The sequence below is a fragment of the Bombina bombina genome, chromosome 4 (genome assembly GCF_027579735.1).
Source record: "Bombina bombina isolate aBomBom1 chromosome 4, aBomBom1.pri, whole genome shotgun sequence".
NCBI classification, from domain to species: Eukaryota; Metazoa; Chordata; class Amphibia; order Anura; family Bombinatoridae; genus Bombina; species Bombina bombina.
The window spans coordinates 364,711,086-364,731,598 of record NC_069502.1 but is presented as its reverse complement, the minus strand read 5'-3'; the positions used below and the strand labels follow the sequence as shown (position 1 = coordinate 364,731,598).

The window sequence follows — 20,513 nt, the reverse complement described above, 5'->3', positions numbered from 1 at the left end:
GCTGGATATGAAAGCCAAAAAATATAATTTTGTGATTCAGATAGAGCATACATTTTTTTAAAAGTTTCCAATTTGCCTTTGTTCCCATGTCATTCTTTGTTGAAGAGATACCTATGTATAGTTTTTGGAGCACTACATGGCAGGACATAGTACTGCCATCTAGTGCCCTTGCATATGGATAACATTCTTTAAAAACTGCTGCCATATAGTAATCCAGACACGTGCACGTTCCTGAGCTTATTTTCATGCTTTTCAACAAAAAATACAAAGAGAACAAAGGAATTTTGATAACAGAAGTAAATTAGAAAGTTATTTAAAATTCCATGCTCTATCTGAATAAAAAAATAAAAATGTGAGATTCCATGTCCCTTCAATAGAATGGAGTGTTCTCCTTTACTAAGCCTTGCAGTCGGCTAACTGTGTGTTTGATTTTGCTTTTTTAGCAACAAAATAACTCGTGATGGAGTTAAGTGTCTGGCTGAACTACTGAAGACCAACACATCACTGGAAATCCTAGATCTGACATCAAACAGGATTGAGGATGATGGAGCCATCTATCTTGCACATGCACTTTATTTTGACAACAAAAGCCTCAAAGCGTTAGTAGCTTATATTTTGATTTGCAAAATGGTTGCCAGATCATATGTTGTGTTATTATTTTTCAAAATAATAAGATACTTTATATCATGATAAAATTAAAAAATAATTTCTAAAGATATATCTTAATTTGTGCTCAAACTTAGCTAGTCTGAATAACAGCAAACCATTTTTGAAGGACAGAGCATATGTGCGTGTTCATATATATAGAAAAAAGAACTCATTGTGTAATTCATTAGCAAATCTAGACAGGCCCAGAGGCTTGTTTTCCCAAAGAAAACCTCTGAATTACATTGTTTCCAATGCAGCAAAGGATTCTGGGTAAGATATGCAAATTAAGTACACAATGACACACCATTTTACTTCAGTCTGCTTTTCAGCAGGTTCCCTTTATGCCAAAGTATTGCTGTTCACACAGCTTATAAACTTAGCTAGGGTTAGTGCAGTGATTCTTAACCATCCCAGGACAGACTGTTTTGTGGTTTTTGCCACTCATCAGCTGGGAGAAGGTTAGAATCACTGCTGGGTGAAGTTGATTCCGGGCAGAATACAATAACATTTTAAATTAGGGGTAGATAAAAGGCGAGTTTAAAATCCTCCACTACGCACAAAATATAGAAAAAATAACTCATTGTGTAGTTCATTAACAAATCTAGACAGGCCCAGAGGCTTGTTTTCCCACAGAAAACCTCTGAATTACATTATTTCCAATGCAGCAAAGGATTCTGGGTAAGATATGAAAAGGTGTGTCATTGTGTACTTAATTTGCATATCTTACCCAGAATCCTTTGCTGCATTGGAAACAATGTAATTCAGAGGTTTTCTATGGGAAAACAAGCCTCTGGGACTGTCTAGATTTGTTAATGAACTACACAATGAGTTCTTTTTTCTATATTTTGTGCGTAGTGGAGGATTTTAAACTCACCTTTTTTTTTTCCAATATATCTTTTTATTGTTTTCAAACAGGTTTAAAGAAAAGAAACAGTATACAATGTATAAATACGCCTATAGGCAGATGTGAACAGCAAATACAATTAAATCAGGGATAACACATAGAATCATGATACTTGCCAACCTTACAGCTTGTTACTGGCTATATCAAACTTCCAGACTGGATCCACAGAAAATGTTACAAAAACAGTAAGATAAAAGACAGAGGACCATATAATTTGAATCAAAGCATTTGTGCTGGGTTCATTCGCCCTGCTCCCAGAGGAATATCACATCAGCAATAAAATCTTGTTTACCTATATGTGTGTAGTATATTTTTTCAAGTTCAAGTACATGTTTCACCTCTTTAACCCATATTCCATATGGTGGTGTGTCTGCTTTTTTCCAATATCTTGGTATAAGGCGTCTAGCACAATTAAGCATGACATGTAGCAATTTCTTCCGATACTTACATGTTACATCTGGGAGATTGTTTAATAGGATCAGGCTAGGGGAAAGATCCAGGGACCTACCTATTATCTTGTTAATTTGTGTGTTTATACTATGCCAGTATGGCTGAATATGAGGGCACTTACACCATATATGAGAGAGTGTACCAATTTCTCCACAATGTCTCCAACACAGGGGGGAAGAGTTAGGAAAAATACTGCGTATTCTGTGTGGGGTAAGGTACCACCTGGAAAGCAGCTTAAAATTTGTTTCTACTAAAGTTAGTGATAGGGATGACTTTTTGGTTTCAATAAAAATATGGCCCCATTGCTCATCTGTCAATGTTATATCTAGCTCCCTCTCCCACTTGGTGATGTATGCAGGTCTCTTAATGGGGAAGGATCCACTTAGTAGCTTGTAAATTATAGAGATATGAGCTTTAGTCATGGAGGGGGATGTACATAAGGTTTCGAATGGAGTCAGTGTTCTGGTTAAATTTGCTTTGTGCGGACTAGAAAAAATGGCATGTCTAGCCTGCAAATATGGAAACCATAAATGGAACGGGGAACCTATTAATTGGCTTACCTCAGCCTGTGGGCGCATCAAGCCATTGTGTATCAGCATGTGTACTGGTACGTTGGAGGGGGCTCCAGCCATACGCGGGTTCGGGATGGTGTGGTTTTGTAGCAGTAGGGGGTTATTGAGTAGTGGAGTAAGTGGGGACATTGGCGTTGATAACGATCTATCTTCTACTAGGGATTTGTCCCATATTCGCAGCGTGGAGGCTGTATAGTAGTTACTCCCTATGTCTGGGGACCTCGATTTATGTGGGATCCAGCACTGTTCTCCCAAGTCTACCCCCCCCGCTAAAAAGGATTCTATCTGCACCCAGGGTTTGCTCGTCAGCGAGCGTTTCCATGCAACTATTCGTGCCAAATGAGATGCTTTGTAGTAATTAACCAGGTTAGGGGATCCGAGCCCCCCATCTGCTCTGTTAAGGAACAACGTATTTCTGTTTACTCTGGGTCTTTTATGTGACCAAATAAATCGGTCAAATTTTCTCTGTTGTTTCTGCAGGAATTGTATGGGGAGATCTAGGGGGAGGACTTGAAATAGATAAAGGAATTTGGGAAGGATGTTCATCTTTAATGCATTTATGCGCCCCATCCATGAAAGATGGCCTTGTTTATGCCAGGAATCTAAGGACTTTTCAGTTTCTATTTGAAGAGGAACATAATTGAGATTGAATAATTCTGTATGAGTAGGGGATATATCAATTCCTAAGTATTTGATTTTCGAGGTCAGCTGAAAAGAGGTGTGGGTTTTAATGTAGTGCATGTCTTCTGCATTTAAGTGTATTGGGAGTATCATCGATTTTTCCATATTGATTGAAAAGTTGGAGACGCTTCTATACTCCTCCAGCTCCTCAAGGAGGGCTGGTAGGGACGTAGAGGGGGAGCTCAATGTGAATATAATATCGTCTGCGTATAGCAGACATTTCTGATGGAGCTCTCCAAAAGTGACCCCCTGTATACGAGGGTTACTCCGTATCCTGGTGGCGAGCGCCTCTACTGCTAGGGCAAATAACAAGGGCGAAAGGGGTCATCCCTGCCGCGTGCCATTATTTATCATTATCTTTTGCGAAAGGTTGTTGTTTGCATTAATATATGCCGAGGGGTTGCTATATAGGGCTTTAATACGTGAGATCATTACTTGGGAGAATCCAAACTTTGACAGAGCAGACCAGAGAAATTCCCAGTCCACCCTGTCAAAGGCTTTCTCGGCGTCGGTGGAGAGAAGGACTAGGGGCGAGTTAGAGTTTGTGGCCGAGAATAGGGTATGCAAAACTCCGATGGTGTTCTCCTTAGCCTCCCTACCCGGGATAAAGCCTACCTGATCTACGTGTACTAGGGACGGTAAGTAATTACTGATTCTCACTGCGAGTAGTTTAGCGTATAATTTGATATCCACATTTATTAGGGATATAGGACGGTAGTTAGTAACTTTATCTGGGGGCTTACCTGGTTTAGGGATTATGGAGATTGTAGCTTCTAGGAGTGTGGGTGGGAGGTGCGTAAACTGGTCAAAGGAATTGTACATTTCTAGCAAGTGAGGACCCAGGAGGGATTTAAATAGATGGTAATATTTGGGAGTAAAGCCGTCTGGGCCGGGGGCTTTGCCCTGTGGGAGATCTCTTATGGCTAGCAGTACCTCCTGCAGTGAAAATGGTGCGTCTAAAGCTTCTCTATCAGAATCGGTCAATGTTGGAAGCAGGGCCTTTTCCAAGTATGTATGTATACTATTGTGTTTTTCTTCAAGGTGTGTGCTCGGGAGGTTATATAGTGAGGTGTAGTATTCTGCAAATTGATCAACTATTGCTGTGTTATCAGAGTGGGTGACACCTTTGGAGTCTGTAATTTTAGAAATGTGGGTTTTGTATCTCTTCTTCTTTAAGGATCTCGCCAATAGGCGTCCCGCTTTATTGTTTTCAACAAAAAATTTGGATTTAGATGCAAGCGCCCTCATATGTGCATTCTTAATTAAATAGTGATTTAGATCTTCTCTAGCTTGTTGTGATTTTTGCAGCAATAATGTTGATTTGGGGTTACCCTTTAGTGCATCTTCGCAGGCCTTAAACTCAGATGATAAGGAATTAAACATTGCTGAACGTTGCTTGCGCTGTCTGTGTGTGTGTCCCATAATCACCCCTCTTATATAACATTTATATGCTTCCCAGTTATTAATAGCTGAGGTAGCAGTGGAATTATTGAATGAGAAGAATTCTGAAGTTTTTTCGGCCAGATCAGTAGTTATCAAGGGGTCTAATAGAATTTGATCATTTAGTTTCCAACTGTGTTGGTGTCGTGGTTTAGTGGACCATAAAAACGTGGAGGAGACCATGCTATGGTCTGACCAGGAGGTATGGTGAAGCCTCGAATCTATAAGTGAGGTAAGCATCTGTTGTTCGCAAAAAATGTAATCTAGACGGGTGTAGGAGCGCTGGGGGTTTGAGAAAAAAGTGAAGTCTTTGGTGTTTGGATGAGTGGTTCTCCATGTGTCAAATAGAGGGAGAGTGCTTATTGCTCTCCAGTTGGATCTGATTTGGGAGTTCCTAATATAAGACTTGCCCTGAGATGTATCTAACATGGGGTTAACGGGAAAATTTAGGTCTCCACTGAGGAATATTGGGCCTTTTGATATGTCCATAGTGTGGTTAATCACTGAGCGAAAGAAGGATGGCTTAGGGCAGTTGGGAGCATATACATTAACTAGAGTAATAGGCCTGCCAAAGTACAGCCCCACTATTATTAAAAAGCGACCCTCCCTGTCTAAATGTTTGTTCAATAATTCAAAGGAGGAGCCTTTCCTAAAAGATATACTGACTCCATTATGTCTCGTTGGGCCTGAACATAAAAAGTGTTGGTCGTAGTAGAATCTTGAGAGAGAGGGTTCATTGGTTTTTTTAAAATGTGTCTCCTGTATCATTATAATATCAATGTTTTTTTTATAAAAATCTTGAAAGGCTATTGAGCGCTTCTGTGGGGAGAGAAAACCCTTAACATTTTGTGTGGAAATTGTGAACTGACTAGTCTGATGATGTTCTGACATACTACTATGACTTTGGAGATGCTAACAGCAAGTTACTTTGATAGTCTAATACAATGTGTTATATCCTGAGAGCTGGAAAAATAGAATTAAATAAATAACAATAACAATTCAACAAATAAATTTCAACAAACAAAAATGAAATACTTTTAAACAGTATTTTTGATCGAATAACCACAATAATTGCTAGTTGCCTAACGTGTAGGTAAGAGCAGGGGGAGAGATGAGAGGGGGAGGATGGGTAGGGGAGAGAGAGTCCTTACAGGAGGGATGTGTAGAGAGAGAGAGAGGCTAAGAAAAGTAAGAACTAGAGAGAGAGAGAGGCTAAGAAAAATAAGAATTAGAGAGAGAGACAAAAGGAGGAAAAGTGTGGCCCGACGGGGCTCCCTTAAGTTATCAGGGGAGTTTATACTAGGACCTAAAGATACTTTAAACAGTATATAATATATAATATCATTTTAAGAAAGTGTCTTTCTATTATGACTGAGAGTAGTCTGTTGCACACAGAGTCAGTGTGTGTGGGGGATAAATATCACCCATTAGGAGATGTATGAATCCGCATACTCACGACCTCCAAGGATCAGGTTCAGCTGGTTATAATTTCTGCAAAAGTTCCTTTGTTGGTATTGTCAATACAGGGCTTTTTGATGCGCTGTTTGTTGATGACTTCAGACCATAATCTTCTCTGGGGCTTTGGTGGGAGTGTAGGAAGTTTGGATGATGAAGGCTGTGGTGCCTCAGGGGCCGGAATGTCGAGGAGTTGGCAAAAGTCAGCAATATCCCCTGTTGAGGAGCATTCATAACGCCTTCCATTCTTTATGATTTGTATCGCTACAGGAAAACCCCATCTGTAAGGAATTTTGAGAGATCGCAGATGGGTAGTGAAGTGAGCAAATTCCTTCCTGAGTAGTAAAGTTCTGGTGGAGAGATCTTGGTAAATTTGAATTTTCGCGCCCATAAATGAGAAAGTGGGCTGAGTGCGTGCCATCTGAAATATTTTTTCTCTGTCTCTGTAACTTGAGAAACACACAATGATATCTCTCGGAGGTTGATTGTCACTGGGTTTGGGCCGTAGAGATCTGTGGGCCCTCTCAATTGGTATTAAGTCAATTACTCTTTGATCTGAAATAGCCAGTGATTGGAATAAATTTTGTAAGTGTTCCATTATGTCTTCACTCTTTACCGACTCTGGTACTCCGCGTATGCGGAGATTATTTCTCCGTGTCCTGTTCTCAATGTCGTCTATCTTGTTTTCTAAATCCGATATCTGTGTCTGCTGATCTTCCATGGCGTGTGACATGACCGATATTTCTTTGATAATCTCTTCTCTGTCTCCTTCTAGTGTTTCCACTCTCTGGCCCAATTCGTTAATATCTTTTTTCAGCTCAGCACACTCAGTTTTGATGCAGGTCTTAACCTGGTTGATAAGGGCTTCCATTGCCTTTAATGTGACTGGGCCGTCTTCTGGTGGTGTGTGTGAGCCAGAGGGAGACACAGGGGTATGCATAGTGTCAGGATTATCTGATATTTCATCATCTTCGCTATCTATCTGAGGTTGGTCTGCCTTTTTCTTTTTATTTTCTGTGCTTTTAAAAAAGGTATTGACAGAGCCTGACCCCATATTAGATTTTAAGTTCTTATCAGTTTTGTTGATTCTGCGTTGCGCCATGTCAGTAAACATGCAGGGGTGTCTGAGTAAGTAATGTTGCTTTGGCAAAGTAGATTGACCGTTTAGCAGCAAGCGTGATGAGTATTGGGGGATGTATAGTTGGTGACAAGCTCAGTGTGAAAGGAGCTGAACAACGGTCTGCAGAATGTCACACATATGTTTCTGTAGCCCCCTTATTTCAATAAGATTCTTGCTAGTGAAAGTGCATGGGGTCTGTGGCACTAAGTTCCTGCTTATGGCATAATGTGTCAGATACGTGCTATTGTGGCTGTTAAAGGCATGCCCCAAACTTCATGTAAATATAGTTTCTTATTTGAGCATTATGTGTGATGTTCTCAGGGTCTCTGTTTTGCTGCAGATAATTACCCTTTCCGGCTGTCTGTTGAGATCGGGTGTGATGCGTCACTGCGCCTCCAACTTTAGGTCCCGGCTTCAAACGCGGCCTAAACCGCGGTAACAATTTCAGCCTCTTCCTTTAATATGATGTCTCCGAAATTGTGATTAGAGGGCCACCGGACCCTTCTCAAGCATTCAGAGGTCTGATTCAGGCATTTTTAGCTGTCTTTATTGGGGTAAGAGAGAGCCCCGCCGACGCCACTTCAGGAGCTCTAGTTAGGTGCGGCCATTCAGCACGCCCGCACGCTCCGCCTCCCCTTTAAACTCACCTTTTATCTCCCCCTAATTTAAAATGTTGTTGTATTCTGCCCGGAATCAACTTCACCCAGCAGTGATTCTAACCTTCTCCCAGCTGATGAGTGGCAAAAACCATGAAACAGTCTGTCCTGGGATGGTTAAGAATCACTGCACTAACCCTAGCTAAGTTTATAAGCTGTGTGAACAGCAATACTTTGGCATAAAAGGAACCTGCTGAAAAGCAGACTGAAGTAAAAAGGTGTGTCATTGTGTACTTAATTTGCATATCTTACCCAGAATCATTTGCTGCATTGGAAACAATGTAATTCAGAGGTTTTCTGTGGGAAAACAAGCCTCTGGGCCTGTCTAGATTTGTTAATGAACTACACAATGAGTTCTTTTTTCTATATTTTGTGCGTAGTGGAGGATTTTAAACTCACCTTTTATCTCCCCCTAATTTAAAATGTTGTTGTATTCATATATATATATATATATATATATATACACACACATTATGTATATTTATATGTACAGTGTATATATATACATATACAGTATATATACATTTTATATATATATATATATATATATATATATATATATATATATATATATATATATATATATATGTAGTTGTATTAGTCCAGTGAAAATAACAGTAGTTTTGCAGTATGCAGTTATACCATTTTTATTGGACTAACAGACTAGACAAGCTATCAAGAGTTTCCTCAGGTCTGAAGCAATATTGTATTCAGACCTGAAGTAGAGAGGAAACTTTTGAAAGCTTGTCTTTTAATATGTAATGTTAGTACAATAAAAAGGTATTACTGCATACTGCAATACTCTTGTTATTTTGCGATATATATATACTGTATATACATATATATAGGATACAAGTAAAGCACTCACTTGTCTTCAGTCAACTGTGAATCAAAATAGATTTATTGAAGTGTGATGTTTCGGGTAAACAAACCCCTTCCTCTGACAATCAAAATGGTGAACACACAAACAACATTTTTAAAGGCCAGGAGGGCCCTCCTCTATCAGTCTGCCAATGAACAGGCAGCGTGTGCAAAACAAACATGTGTGAACGGCTGACTAATCAGCAACAAATCCATCATTGAAACATATTAAACAATGTGAGAATAGCATACAGTGTGAAAAAAAGTGAGAATAGCATACAGTGTGAAAAAAACAGATTCAGTGGTTGCAAACTGCACCCCCAGAGTTCACAAAACAATACAATTTGTAGCAGAAAGATAAATATAATAAGATAGATACAATCAGTATATGATCCATGTACAGCCTTAAAAGACACAGCCGTAAAGGTCATATCCCCATTGGTGGGCTAAAACACACCCAGCTATGACGTAGCTGCTACTGAAAACCCTAGCGATTGTTCTACTACTAATAGGCACATTGACCACAGAATTGAAGCTCACATAGTCACAAACAATTCCTGTAAAGTAAAGCCAAAGTAAGCAGAGTCAGATGACTATTATGTGCAGATCAGTGCAAACACGAAGGCCTGTTCTAAAGAAAGTGGTATACCGCATAGGAATGTGTATTCTACGTCACTTTAGGTCACGTGACTCCGCTGCTAGAGGGGTGTTGCGCACAATGCGCATGCGCAAGAGGCCCAACCTCCTTCATACAGCTGATGTAAAGTAAACAACGGGTCGAAGAAATATATGGCCCGTAATCATAATTTATAGAGGCTAATAGCCTTCACTGTGGTCGCTGACTCTATATGCGACTGTCATGCATATAGTTTTTAGGTCACTCAAATACACTCTGGATTCTAGAGTGTATTTGAGTGAGCTAAAAACTATATGCATGACAGTGACAAATGTGACAGCATAGTGCTACTGTCTTGATACCCACACCACACACCCTCACTTTCCCTACCCCACCCCACCGGTATAAAATATTGGAGCATTCACCGGACTTCATAGAAAAATTTAGCCTTTATTAAAAATTCCAACCACGGCGGCGCACGGAGTAGGGCCATGTGTGCATTGCAAAGTGCAGTCCATAGAATCCTGCGACCTGTTGTTCGCAAGTAAATCTACTTAAACAGCTGTTTGTAGGAGGTTGGTCCTCTTGCGCATGCGCATTGAGCGCCACACCCCTCCAACAGCTGATAATACGTCACCGGAAGTGACGTAGTATACACATTACTATGGTATACCAGTTACTTTAGAACACCGTAACCATGACAGCTACAAACACGTACGTGATGGATGAAAATGTCATCCGAAAAGGGACAAAATCTATGTGGCGCTTTATGACAAACCCTGTAATTAAAAGAGCAGGTAATGTAAAACAAATAAGATCCATGTGGCACAAAAAATATAAAAGATATAAAATAAAAAAAATAAAAAGTGACAGCTACCACCACATGAGTTGTGTGACAGAGACGAAAGATACACAGACCATTTAAAAGTGGACAAGATATATGTGGTACCTTATGTCAAAAAACTGCATACCCAATATACAGGCGCGCAGGTAATCTGTACTATAAAACATACGGATAATATAAAACAAAGAAAAAAAGCCACGTTCTCCATAAGTGAACTTACAGTTACAAGTTTACCACAAATAAAGGGTTCCTGGTGACACAGTCATGCAGCCACTGAATCTGGAGCATCTAGAATATATAAAAATATAAAATATAATGAAGTTACACATGTGAACATAAAATGAAAAATATTTATAAGAACAGACTGATACATGACAAAATATATCAACATGGTCATTAGCAATTAGTCAAAAATGTATCTAAAATAGTAAACAATAATAGCTCTTTGTAAGCAATAGGAATGTACAAAAATACTCATAATACATGAACCATATAGACATAAGCATAAATGGATTTGGACTCTCATAGCCTAGATCTTGACTCTCATGTACAGAGACATATCACACCATTCTTCATAACCCCAGAACCGGGATAACTGGTGGGTAAGTTATTTAAATCTTGGGTCCTCAAAATGACATATCCATTATAGGTAAAGTGCTCTCATGACTACTGATATCACGAATCAAGATGATTAATTACGACTAACCTTTGTTACCTCCTACACGCCAAATAAGAATGAGATACTCAGGGACATTCGTGACGAATGGAAAATCATTCAAGCTGGCCCCAATTTACCATTCACCTATTGGGGGACACCGAGGGTGGCATGTAAGAGAGAACGCAACCTTCGGGACCTTCTTGTGAACACCGACATTCCGATTGAAGATTCTTCTCAAACATGGGTGAGAAAAAAGAAGGGCTGTTTCCATTGCACAAGTTGTGTGACGTGTAATAGCATGTTGACTGGCTCTTCATTCCAACATCCAGACAAGAAATATGAAATATCAGATCAATACATTCCTTACTTGTACTGCAACACATATTATCTTTCTATTACATGTGGCAAGTTCTACACTGGAAAAACTTGTGATGATGTCTGCACCAGGATGGTTAATCATCGTTCAACTATACGCCAAGCATTTCAAACAAAAGGCTGAACAACACTTTCTGGAGGCCAAACACTCTGTGAATGATCTGAGGTTCTGCATTTTTGACTATGTTCCCCCCCCCCCTATGGAGAGGTGGTAACCGAGCAAAGATCCTGCTCCAAAGAGAAACACGATGGATCTTTCAGTTGGGCACCCTATCACCCAAGGGACTCAACATCAATACGGGGTAGCAATGTTACCTATAATGGATATGTCATTTTGAGGACCCAATATTTCAATGACTTACCCACCAGTTATCCGGTTCTGGGGATATGAAGAATAGTGTGATATTTCTCTGTACATGAGAGTCCAGATCTAGGCTATGAGAGTCCAGATCCATTTATGTTTATGTCTATATGGTTCATGTATTATGAGTATTTTTGTACATTCCTCTTGCTTACAAAGAGTTGTTCCTATTTTTGATTACTATTTTAGATAAATTTTTGACTAATTGCTGATAACCATGTTGATATATTTTGTCATGTATCAGTCTGTTCTTATAAATATTTTAAATTTTATGTTCACATGTGCAACTTCACTATATTTATATTTTTATATATTCTAGATGCTCCAGATTCAGTGACTGCATGACTGTGTCCCTAGGAACCCTTTATTTGTTGTAAACTTGTAACTGTAAGTTCATTTATGGAGAACGTGACTTTTTTTCTTTGTTTTATACTATCCGTTTGTTTTGTTGTACAGATTACTTGCGCGCGTGTATATTGGGTATGCAGTTTTTTGACATGTGGTACCACATAGATCTTGTCTCCTTTTGAATGGTCTGTGTATCTTTCGTCTCTTTCACACAACTCATGTAGTAGTAGCTGTCACTTTTACTTTTTATTCTTTTATATCTTTTATATTTTTTGTGCCACATGGATCTTATTTGTTTTACATTACCTGCGTTTTTGATTACAGGGATTGGCATAAAGCACCACATAGATTTTGTCCCTTTTTGGATGACATTTGCATCCATCACGTACGTGTTTGTAGCTGTCATGGTTACGGCTCTAAACTAGATGCATAACTGTGCTTGGCTTTGTTTACTTTCTGGGGTTGTAGATAGGACGGCACTACATTCCTTTCCTCTTTATTGTGGTTGTGATTGGTCCGTGTGTTGTTTGTTAGTGCGTTGCTTTGACTACTGGACCCTAGACTGCCATGACCGGCTTCCGTGTTTGCACTGATCTGCGCATAATAGTCATCTGACTCTGCTTACTTTGGCTGTACTTTACAGGAATTGTTTGTGACTATGTGATCTTCAATTCTGTGGTCAATGTGCCTATTAGTAGTAGCACAATCACTAGGGTTTTCAGTAGCAGCTACGTGATAGATGGGTGTGTTTTAGCCCACCAATGGGGATATGACCTTTACGGCTGTGTCTTTTGAGGCTATACACGGATCATATACTGATTGTATCTATATTATTATATTTATCTTTCTGCTACTAATTGTATTGTTTTGTGAACTCTGGGGGCACAGTTTGCAACCATGAATCTGTTTTTTTTTCACACTGTATGCTATTCTCACTTTTTTCACACTGTTTGCTATTCTCACATTGTTTAATATGTTTCAATGATGGATGTGTTGCTGATTAGTCAACCGTTTACAAATGTTGGCAGACTGATAGAGGAGGGCCCTCCAGGCCTTTAAAAGTTTTGTTTGTGTGTTCACCATTTTGATTGTCAGAGGAAGGGGTTTGTTTACCCCGAAACGTCACGCTTCAATAAATCTATTTTGAATCACAGTTGACTGAAGACCAGTGAGTGCTTTACTTGTATCTTGGATTTTGTTTTCTTAAGAGCACCCTGGCAGTTGTTGATCTTTCACTGAGAGTGCATTCACATTGCGATTTGCTTAGTATATATATATATATATATATATATATATATATATATAGAGAGAGAGAGAGAGAGAGAGAGAGAGAAAGAGAAAGAGAAAGAGAGAGAGAGAGAGAGAGAGAGAGAGAGAGAGAGAGAGAGAGAGAGAGAGAGAGAGAGAGAGAGAGAGAGTGAGAGTAGGGGATAGGCACAGCACTCACCATTTTTCAGTAAAACTTCACCTTTATTAAGGAGATTAAAACATCTTTATTCCAAAATGTTTTGGTGTCAGACGTGACACCTTTGTCAATAGTTAGTATCGAAAAACCGTTAGTTTTACTGAAATAAAAAGTTAAGTGCTGTGTCTATCCCCTACTAGATGTCTTTCAGTTGCACATATTTGCACCCTGGTGGATGTACTTTGTTTGAGTGAGTGCACTCTAATGGACTGCTCTCTCTCTCTTAATATATATATATATATATATATATATATATATACTGTGTATATATATATATATATAGTGGTAGTATAGGTAAATAACAACATTACAGCTAATTTGGAGAACCGTTTACTGCTAGGTGTATGGTCAAGTGGCAGGATGTTTGATCTTGGAATCCTGTCAATATTGAAGAGAATGCTGTTGTGCCATAAGGTCACATGATGTTGATATGTAGAAAGTATTCATGTTTATTTTTTGTTCCCATTAGATTAGCAATTGCAAGCAATAATATCACTGGAAAGGGACTTGGTGCTTTGGCAGCTTCAATTAGAGCAAACAGTTATCTAACACACATCTACATTTGGGGGAATAAACTTGATGAAGATGCTTGTAGGGTATGTATTATATTTGTTGTGGTTTATTACTGTTACTGTTTTTCTAGTTATCGGTTCTGTTTTTTTATGTGACATTATCTTGGTAATATAGGCAATAGCCTCATTCTCTTGTATTCAATATAAAAACTAAAAAACTAAAAACATTAGTCTTAGGAAACATTTGTCCTGCAAAGATTCAACTTACTTACTAAATACAGACAAAGATTTTACAGGTTTAGATTTCTATTATATATCTATATGTCTATATATACATTATATATGTGTCGGTATATGTTAATAATTTTTATGTTTCCAGTCTTAATTATTGTTTCTAATTTAAATTTTCATCTATGTCACTATATTTTATTTAATTGAATTACCATGAATTTCTAAATAGATTAATGCGTCTTAGAATTCCCTCCTTAACATGACACTACAGCATTATTTCTGGACTTTTCTCTTCCTAGGCATTTATTTATATATAAAAAATACCCAAAATGTTGGATGCACCAAAAATCAATATAATAGTGGTAAAAACATATACGTGTAAAAGTATATATTCAACGGTGATAATACCATCTAAATTTTTTTTTACAAAGACTATAAAAAATCAAACACTAGATAAGTGTAAAAGTGGTCATGAAAAACTGAAAAAAGATGTACTTGTATATAAAACAAAACCACACTGAGAAATTAATCTCTTATAATTACATATACTTATGGAATAAAGAATGTGAAAAGTCCCAAAGTGTTCAAAGGATTCCAAAACTCTTCACAAACAATGCGGCAGTCCACTCCTTCCAAAACTTGATGGTTAGCCAAGTGAAATAAATCTAAAAAATAGCAAAAAGAAGGAGGCACCACAATAGTTCACAATCAATTGGATAGGTAACGCACACACGCAGATACCATTATACTCACAGAGTATCGAGCACTTGAGAAGTGCTACAACCGCCTCCTGGACCCTTAAGAGCCGTCCAGATAGCTCTCCCTCCAGCAAAACACTCGATCCATTGAACACCCTTGCTGGATCTGCAGATCTCTGGTAGCAGCCTGATGTGTAATGCTCCGGTGTGGAAATAACAACCAGGCTCGACTGAAGAGAGCCTAAACAACTATATATCACAAATCAGTGTAGAGTGATATAATTGAAAAATAAAAGTTGTGATAAAAAGTCTACTATAAAAATATATAGACTTTATTAAAAGTATAACACAACGCGTTTCTCGTCATCAGTGACCATTTCTTCAGGTGTATATACAATAAAAACACATATACAACTTTTATGCCCTAATCGGCGTCTCATAAAATAAAGGGCGCATGCGCAAAGGTTCTCCACTTTGAAAAGATGACGTCACAAATGACACACTGTGCCCTGATTGGTCACATAATGACCAATGAAAAAATGGGTAAGTCGTTACACAACTACTTATGAAAAGCCGTAATAATGTATATCACATATATCGATTCTGGATATTAATAAGTGTACAGATAAACGAACACGGAACTAACTAAGATGCAAATAGATGAAACTTTAAAAATTATAAAAATAATATATGAAAAAAACTGTAGCGGGATCCTTCGCATATGGCACCTTGAACATTCTTCTAAAAACAATACAAAAGTGTATACAAGGTAAAGTTTATGCAAACATATTACCAATGTGAAATATATATAGAGACAAAATGCTGAACATGTAACCTCATACACATGAAACCAATTTTTTTGGTGGGGCCTGTGGACCATCATCATTTCCGAAAGAAAAGTATTTATCAGGTTAACATAAATTTTGTTTTCTTTCGTAAAATGATGATGGTTCACAGTCCTCCATAACATATGGGATTAATACCCAAGCCGATGGTCTATGTTACAGAAAGGGTGGGACAATTTCTCTGGCAGTTCTTGTTTAGCCGACACTGCGGGCTGAAGGACTTTCCTGACAAAAGCTGCTTGCTAAAAAGCAAAACCTTAAGTGATAAACTCTGAAAAAAGTATGCAGAGAAGACATGTTGCAGCTTTGCAAATCTGCTCCAAAGATGTAAAATCTTTCAAAAACCCACAATGTTGCAATTGCTCTTGAAGAAAGAGCTGTAATGCTCTTACAAAGATTACCTTCCAATCGGCAAGAAAGTCTTGAATCCCTTCTTATGAGTTGAGGCAAATGTTACCTTAGTAGCATTCTGCCCCTTACTAGATTTAGTAGTGAAAAAACAAACTAGAGGTTTGACTGAAACCTATAGTTGCTTGGAGATAAAGCTTTAAAGCATTTACTATAATCAGATTATGTAATATATGCTACCAAGAGTTAGCAGGATCTGAACACAATGAAGGAGCAACTATCTGTTGATTGGTATTTTTCTTTAGTAAGAAAATCAGATTTAGTACTAAGTATAGCCTTTACCTTGTGATAGTGAGAAATGTAGAATCACAGACACATTTAATGATTTAGAAACTCTTTATGCTAAAAGAAAGAGTACTTTCCCAGTTAATAGACAATAGCAATGTAATGTTAATGTACAAGAGAAGAAGCTTGTAATATATAGCAAAGAAAGTTCAGATTCCAGGGTGGAGAAATAAGTTCCATCAGTGTCCTAATTCTAACTAACCCCTGAATAAAAGTCTGAACCTCAGGAGATTAGATACCTTCCTATGAAAAAGAGATAAGGCAGAAAATAGTGGACAAACCCTTGACCAGGGCATCCTGAAAACTGAAGGATTCTAGGAATTTTAAAGGATACCAAGAAAACCCTCTGGAAAAACACCATTTGAAGTATGTCTTACATACTCTCACAGGCTTTCTGGCCTGCATTAAAGATTCAATGACTAAATCAAATTAATCTCTATGCTCCAAAACTAGGTGTTCAAACTCCATTCCATTAAATTAGAGATTTGAGATCTTGATAGAAAATAGAATATTGAGACAACAGAGTCAGTCTCAGAGGAAAAGAGCTATGGAAAGCAAAAGGACATATGCACTAGGTCCGCATACCAAGTCCTGTGGTGCCAGGCATGAGCAACTAATATTACTAATGTTGACTCCTGTTTGATCCAAGAAAGACTCTTGGAATAAAACTAAACATACGAAACAGGTATGCTAGATGAAAGTCCCATGGACATACCAAGGTGACTAATATGTGAACCTAGGATGTTGTGATCTTGCACAATAGCTTGGGAGTGTGAGATTTAACAGAGAGACCATTAAAACTATGTCCTGTAAGCCCATTGAATCAATAAGTGATCAAAAATGTCCTATGGTGAGACCACTCTCATGAATGGACGGATCGACTGCAGAAATGATCCACCTCCCAGTTGTTTACACATGGTATTCTGATTGCCAATAAGGATCTATAATTACTCTCTGCCCAAGATAAAGTAGTAGACACTTTCTGCATGACCATTGGACTGTAGTTAACCTCTGTGATAACTTTGTATGCCACCACCATGAGGTTGACCGACTGGAAAAGGATAACATTTCCTCCTTCAATAGAGTCCAGGGCAGACTAGCCTCAAATTTCCGGAATGTTGATTGCTAACCTTGTCTCAAGGTGATACCAAACTCCTTGCAATCTTCAAGAAACCCAGACTGCCCCCCAGCCTGAGAGACCGGAGTTTGTTGGTACAATAAACCAAGACTAGAGAAGGAAGGATGTAAGACTTTGTGTCTTTAAAAAACAAACAAAAAAAACTGACTGACTGATGAAGAAATCCAAAGCAATCTGTGTGCCAAATGTAAATAATTATTAATTACTAATTTAGAATAACCATTAAATGGGTCTCGAGCGAAGAGGGGGCTAAAGAAACTGCACTGAGCTACCAATGGATGGAGCTCATTGTAGAAAGAGACACACCCTCAGAATCTTAATAATGCAAAGTTCGGTCAGGAAAATAGATGCATAAGGACTGAGTCTATTATGAATTCTGTAAATAATATAGTATACAAAACATCAGCATTAATAATAAAATGTTCACTTTATTCGAAATTCATTTAAAATCCATAAGCACACAACAGTACACCGGGACCTCCATCCCCAAGTGACAGATTATACATTTCGGCTATCGAGCGGTAAATGCTACCCTTATATCGGGATATAAAGAGCTATAGTTACATTGATACTCCAACTATTGACTTGAAAGACAGAGATTTTAGAGTAAGATCAACAGCTGCTGATAGAAAATAAGCTTGCACTAGATATAAGCCAGATAAGGAGCAACTGGAATGTCCTGATTCTGATTACCGGCAACAGTGTATCCCACTCAGAGTGGCAAACTGGCAGAGTTTTGCAGATATACAAAACCTCAGGAACTGAAAATAATCCCTATGCATAGGGATATGCAGATAAGAATCCTAGAGGTATAAAGTGGCCTTCTCTATGTAAGGGGAAATGACCCCAAAAAAATAAAAGATTGTATCTGTCAGCATAAGTCATTAGAAATGAGAATACTGCCCACCTCCCAGTACCAGCCCATTTCTTGGTAAAATGTCACCAAGCTAGCCAGTTGAAATTCATGGTTATTGATATTGTTAAAAAAAAAGCCTAGGGGTGGAAACAGAATTAGGGAGTTACTTCTGAAGGAAGCCAAATGATTTGACAACTAAACACTCTGTACCCTACAGGTCTAAGCAGGTAATTTGATCTGCTTCCTTTAATTTAATTAGTTTAATTTAACTTTATTAAACTTTACAGGGCTAGTAAAGTCCAAATTAAACTTTCATTATTCAGATAGGGCATGCAATTTTAAACAACTTTCTAATTTACTTTTATCATCAAATTGGCTTTGTTCTCTTGTTATTCTTAGTTGAATGCTAAACCTAGGTAGGCTCATATGCTAATTTCTAAACCCTTGAAGGCCTCCTCTTATCTGAATGCATTTGACAGTTTTTCATAGCTACAGGGCGTTTGTTCATGTGTTTCATATAGATAACACTGTGCTCACGCATGTGAAGTTATTTAAGTCAGCACTAATTGCCTGAAATGCAAATCTGTCAAAAGATCTGAGATAAGGAGGCAGTCAGCAGAATCTTAGATACATGGTAATTACCGAGGTAAAAGTATATATCTATTATAGTGATGGTTATGGAAAACTGGGGAATGGTAAATAAAAGGATTATCTATTTTTTAAACAATACAATTTTTGGTGTTTACTATTACTATCCCTTTAAATAAATTGAAGTCAATAACTAGGGTATATATGTATAGGTTTAGAGTTGAATGTATTTAAGTTCTGGCCCATTTCTTAAAATTCTTATTGGTTTGTCTCTATATTATCTGCTTCTTTGTTTTTATTGGGGGTTTCTATCTTATGTGGAATTGTTAGGACTTTACAGATTCTAGTCTGGTTTAATTATGTAATAGATGTAATTTGTTTGAATTGTTACCGCCCTCTTCCCTATGATTGGATCCCTTTTTATCATTGGGTGTATATATTGGTGTATTTTGTCACTTTGTATTAGCCTGAGAAAGGGGCAGGAGCCCCGAAACGTTGCTCTCTTTATTAAAGGTTTCCCTGCATGGAGTGTGATGCCTCTCTTCTCTTTTTTTGTATCCCAGAGGTCTATAATAGTAATAAAGTGGTCCTTGATTAAGGGAAAAAGACCATGAGGGATGTTCCAATTATACAAGAGGGAATCCAGACCAATATGTTTAGGGATATGAAATCCAGGGTAGGACTGTAAATCCCTTGGTTAAAAAACAGATTAAGCAAAATCTCTTGACCCTGAGTTTACACAGGTACTAGGATTAAATATGCCCCAATCCTCCAAATTCTTTTGTAAATGTTGTGCTCTTAAAGAACATAGACAACATTTATATAGGACCCCTGGTCAATGAGAGGGTCTCAGAACAAAAACTTTCAATCTCTTGAAGGATAAGAGAATCAGTCTGGATATCCAAACTAGTTTCAGGGTAGAACCTGAAATGTAGAAACTTATACATAAGTTTATACAAAGTTTAAAAATCTGTACATGACATAAGCATCAGATGTAGTATACATGTACAGTATTTGCCCATAGTTAGACTATTATGTATCGTGCCTGACTAAGGAGTAGCACACAAAGAGCAATAAGTACACATTAGATACTTGTAATCCATGTCCAGAGAAAGCAGAGACTGTGTGTACTCACAAAGTAAATATACAAAATGCATAGTAAATGAAAATATTCATAATTAATGCTCAGTGTCTGCTTGATATATGTATGTGCATACATATAAATCACTCAAACAATTGAATAAAAGATATACCAATGGATCTTATCTCCAAAGGTTCTCTACAAGTAGTGAAAATATACATGACCAATGTCCAGTATCTGCATGAAAGAACCTTAGTGTATATAAATTACACATAATTTAGGTATAAAGAGATACCAATAGATCTTATTGCTAAAGGAGCTCCTGCAAACTGCAATAGGAAATAAATATGCAGAGTACCATGAATAAAAGGTATATACCTAGAGAAGTATATACTATTGATTGTGTACACTAATAGC

The 20,513-nt window shown here is 37.9% G+C and overlaps 1 protein-coding gene across 1 annotated transcript in view; it reads left to right on the top strand.

Moving 5' to 3' along the window:
* The window catches only part of LRRC34 (leucine rich repeat containing 34), a 57,978-nt gene that overhangs the window by 24,623 nt on the left and 12,842 nt on the right, over window positions 1-20,513 (top strand). Inside the window, exons 8-9 of the mRNA XM_053709029.1 lie at window positions 444-599; window positions 13,924-14,050. Coding sequence (XP_053565004.1) covers window positions 444-599; window positions 13,924-14,050 — 283 coding nt within the window. The remainder of the gene's footprint in view (window positions 1-443; window positions 600-13,923; window positions 14,051-20,513) is intronic.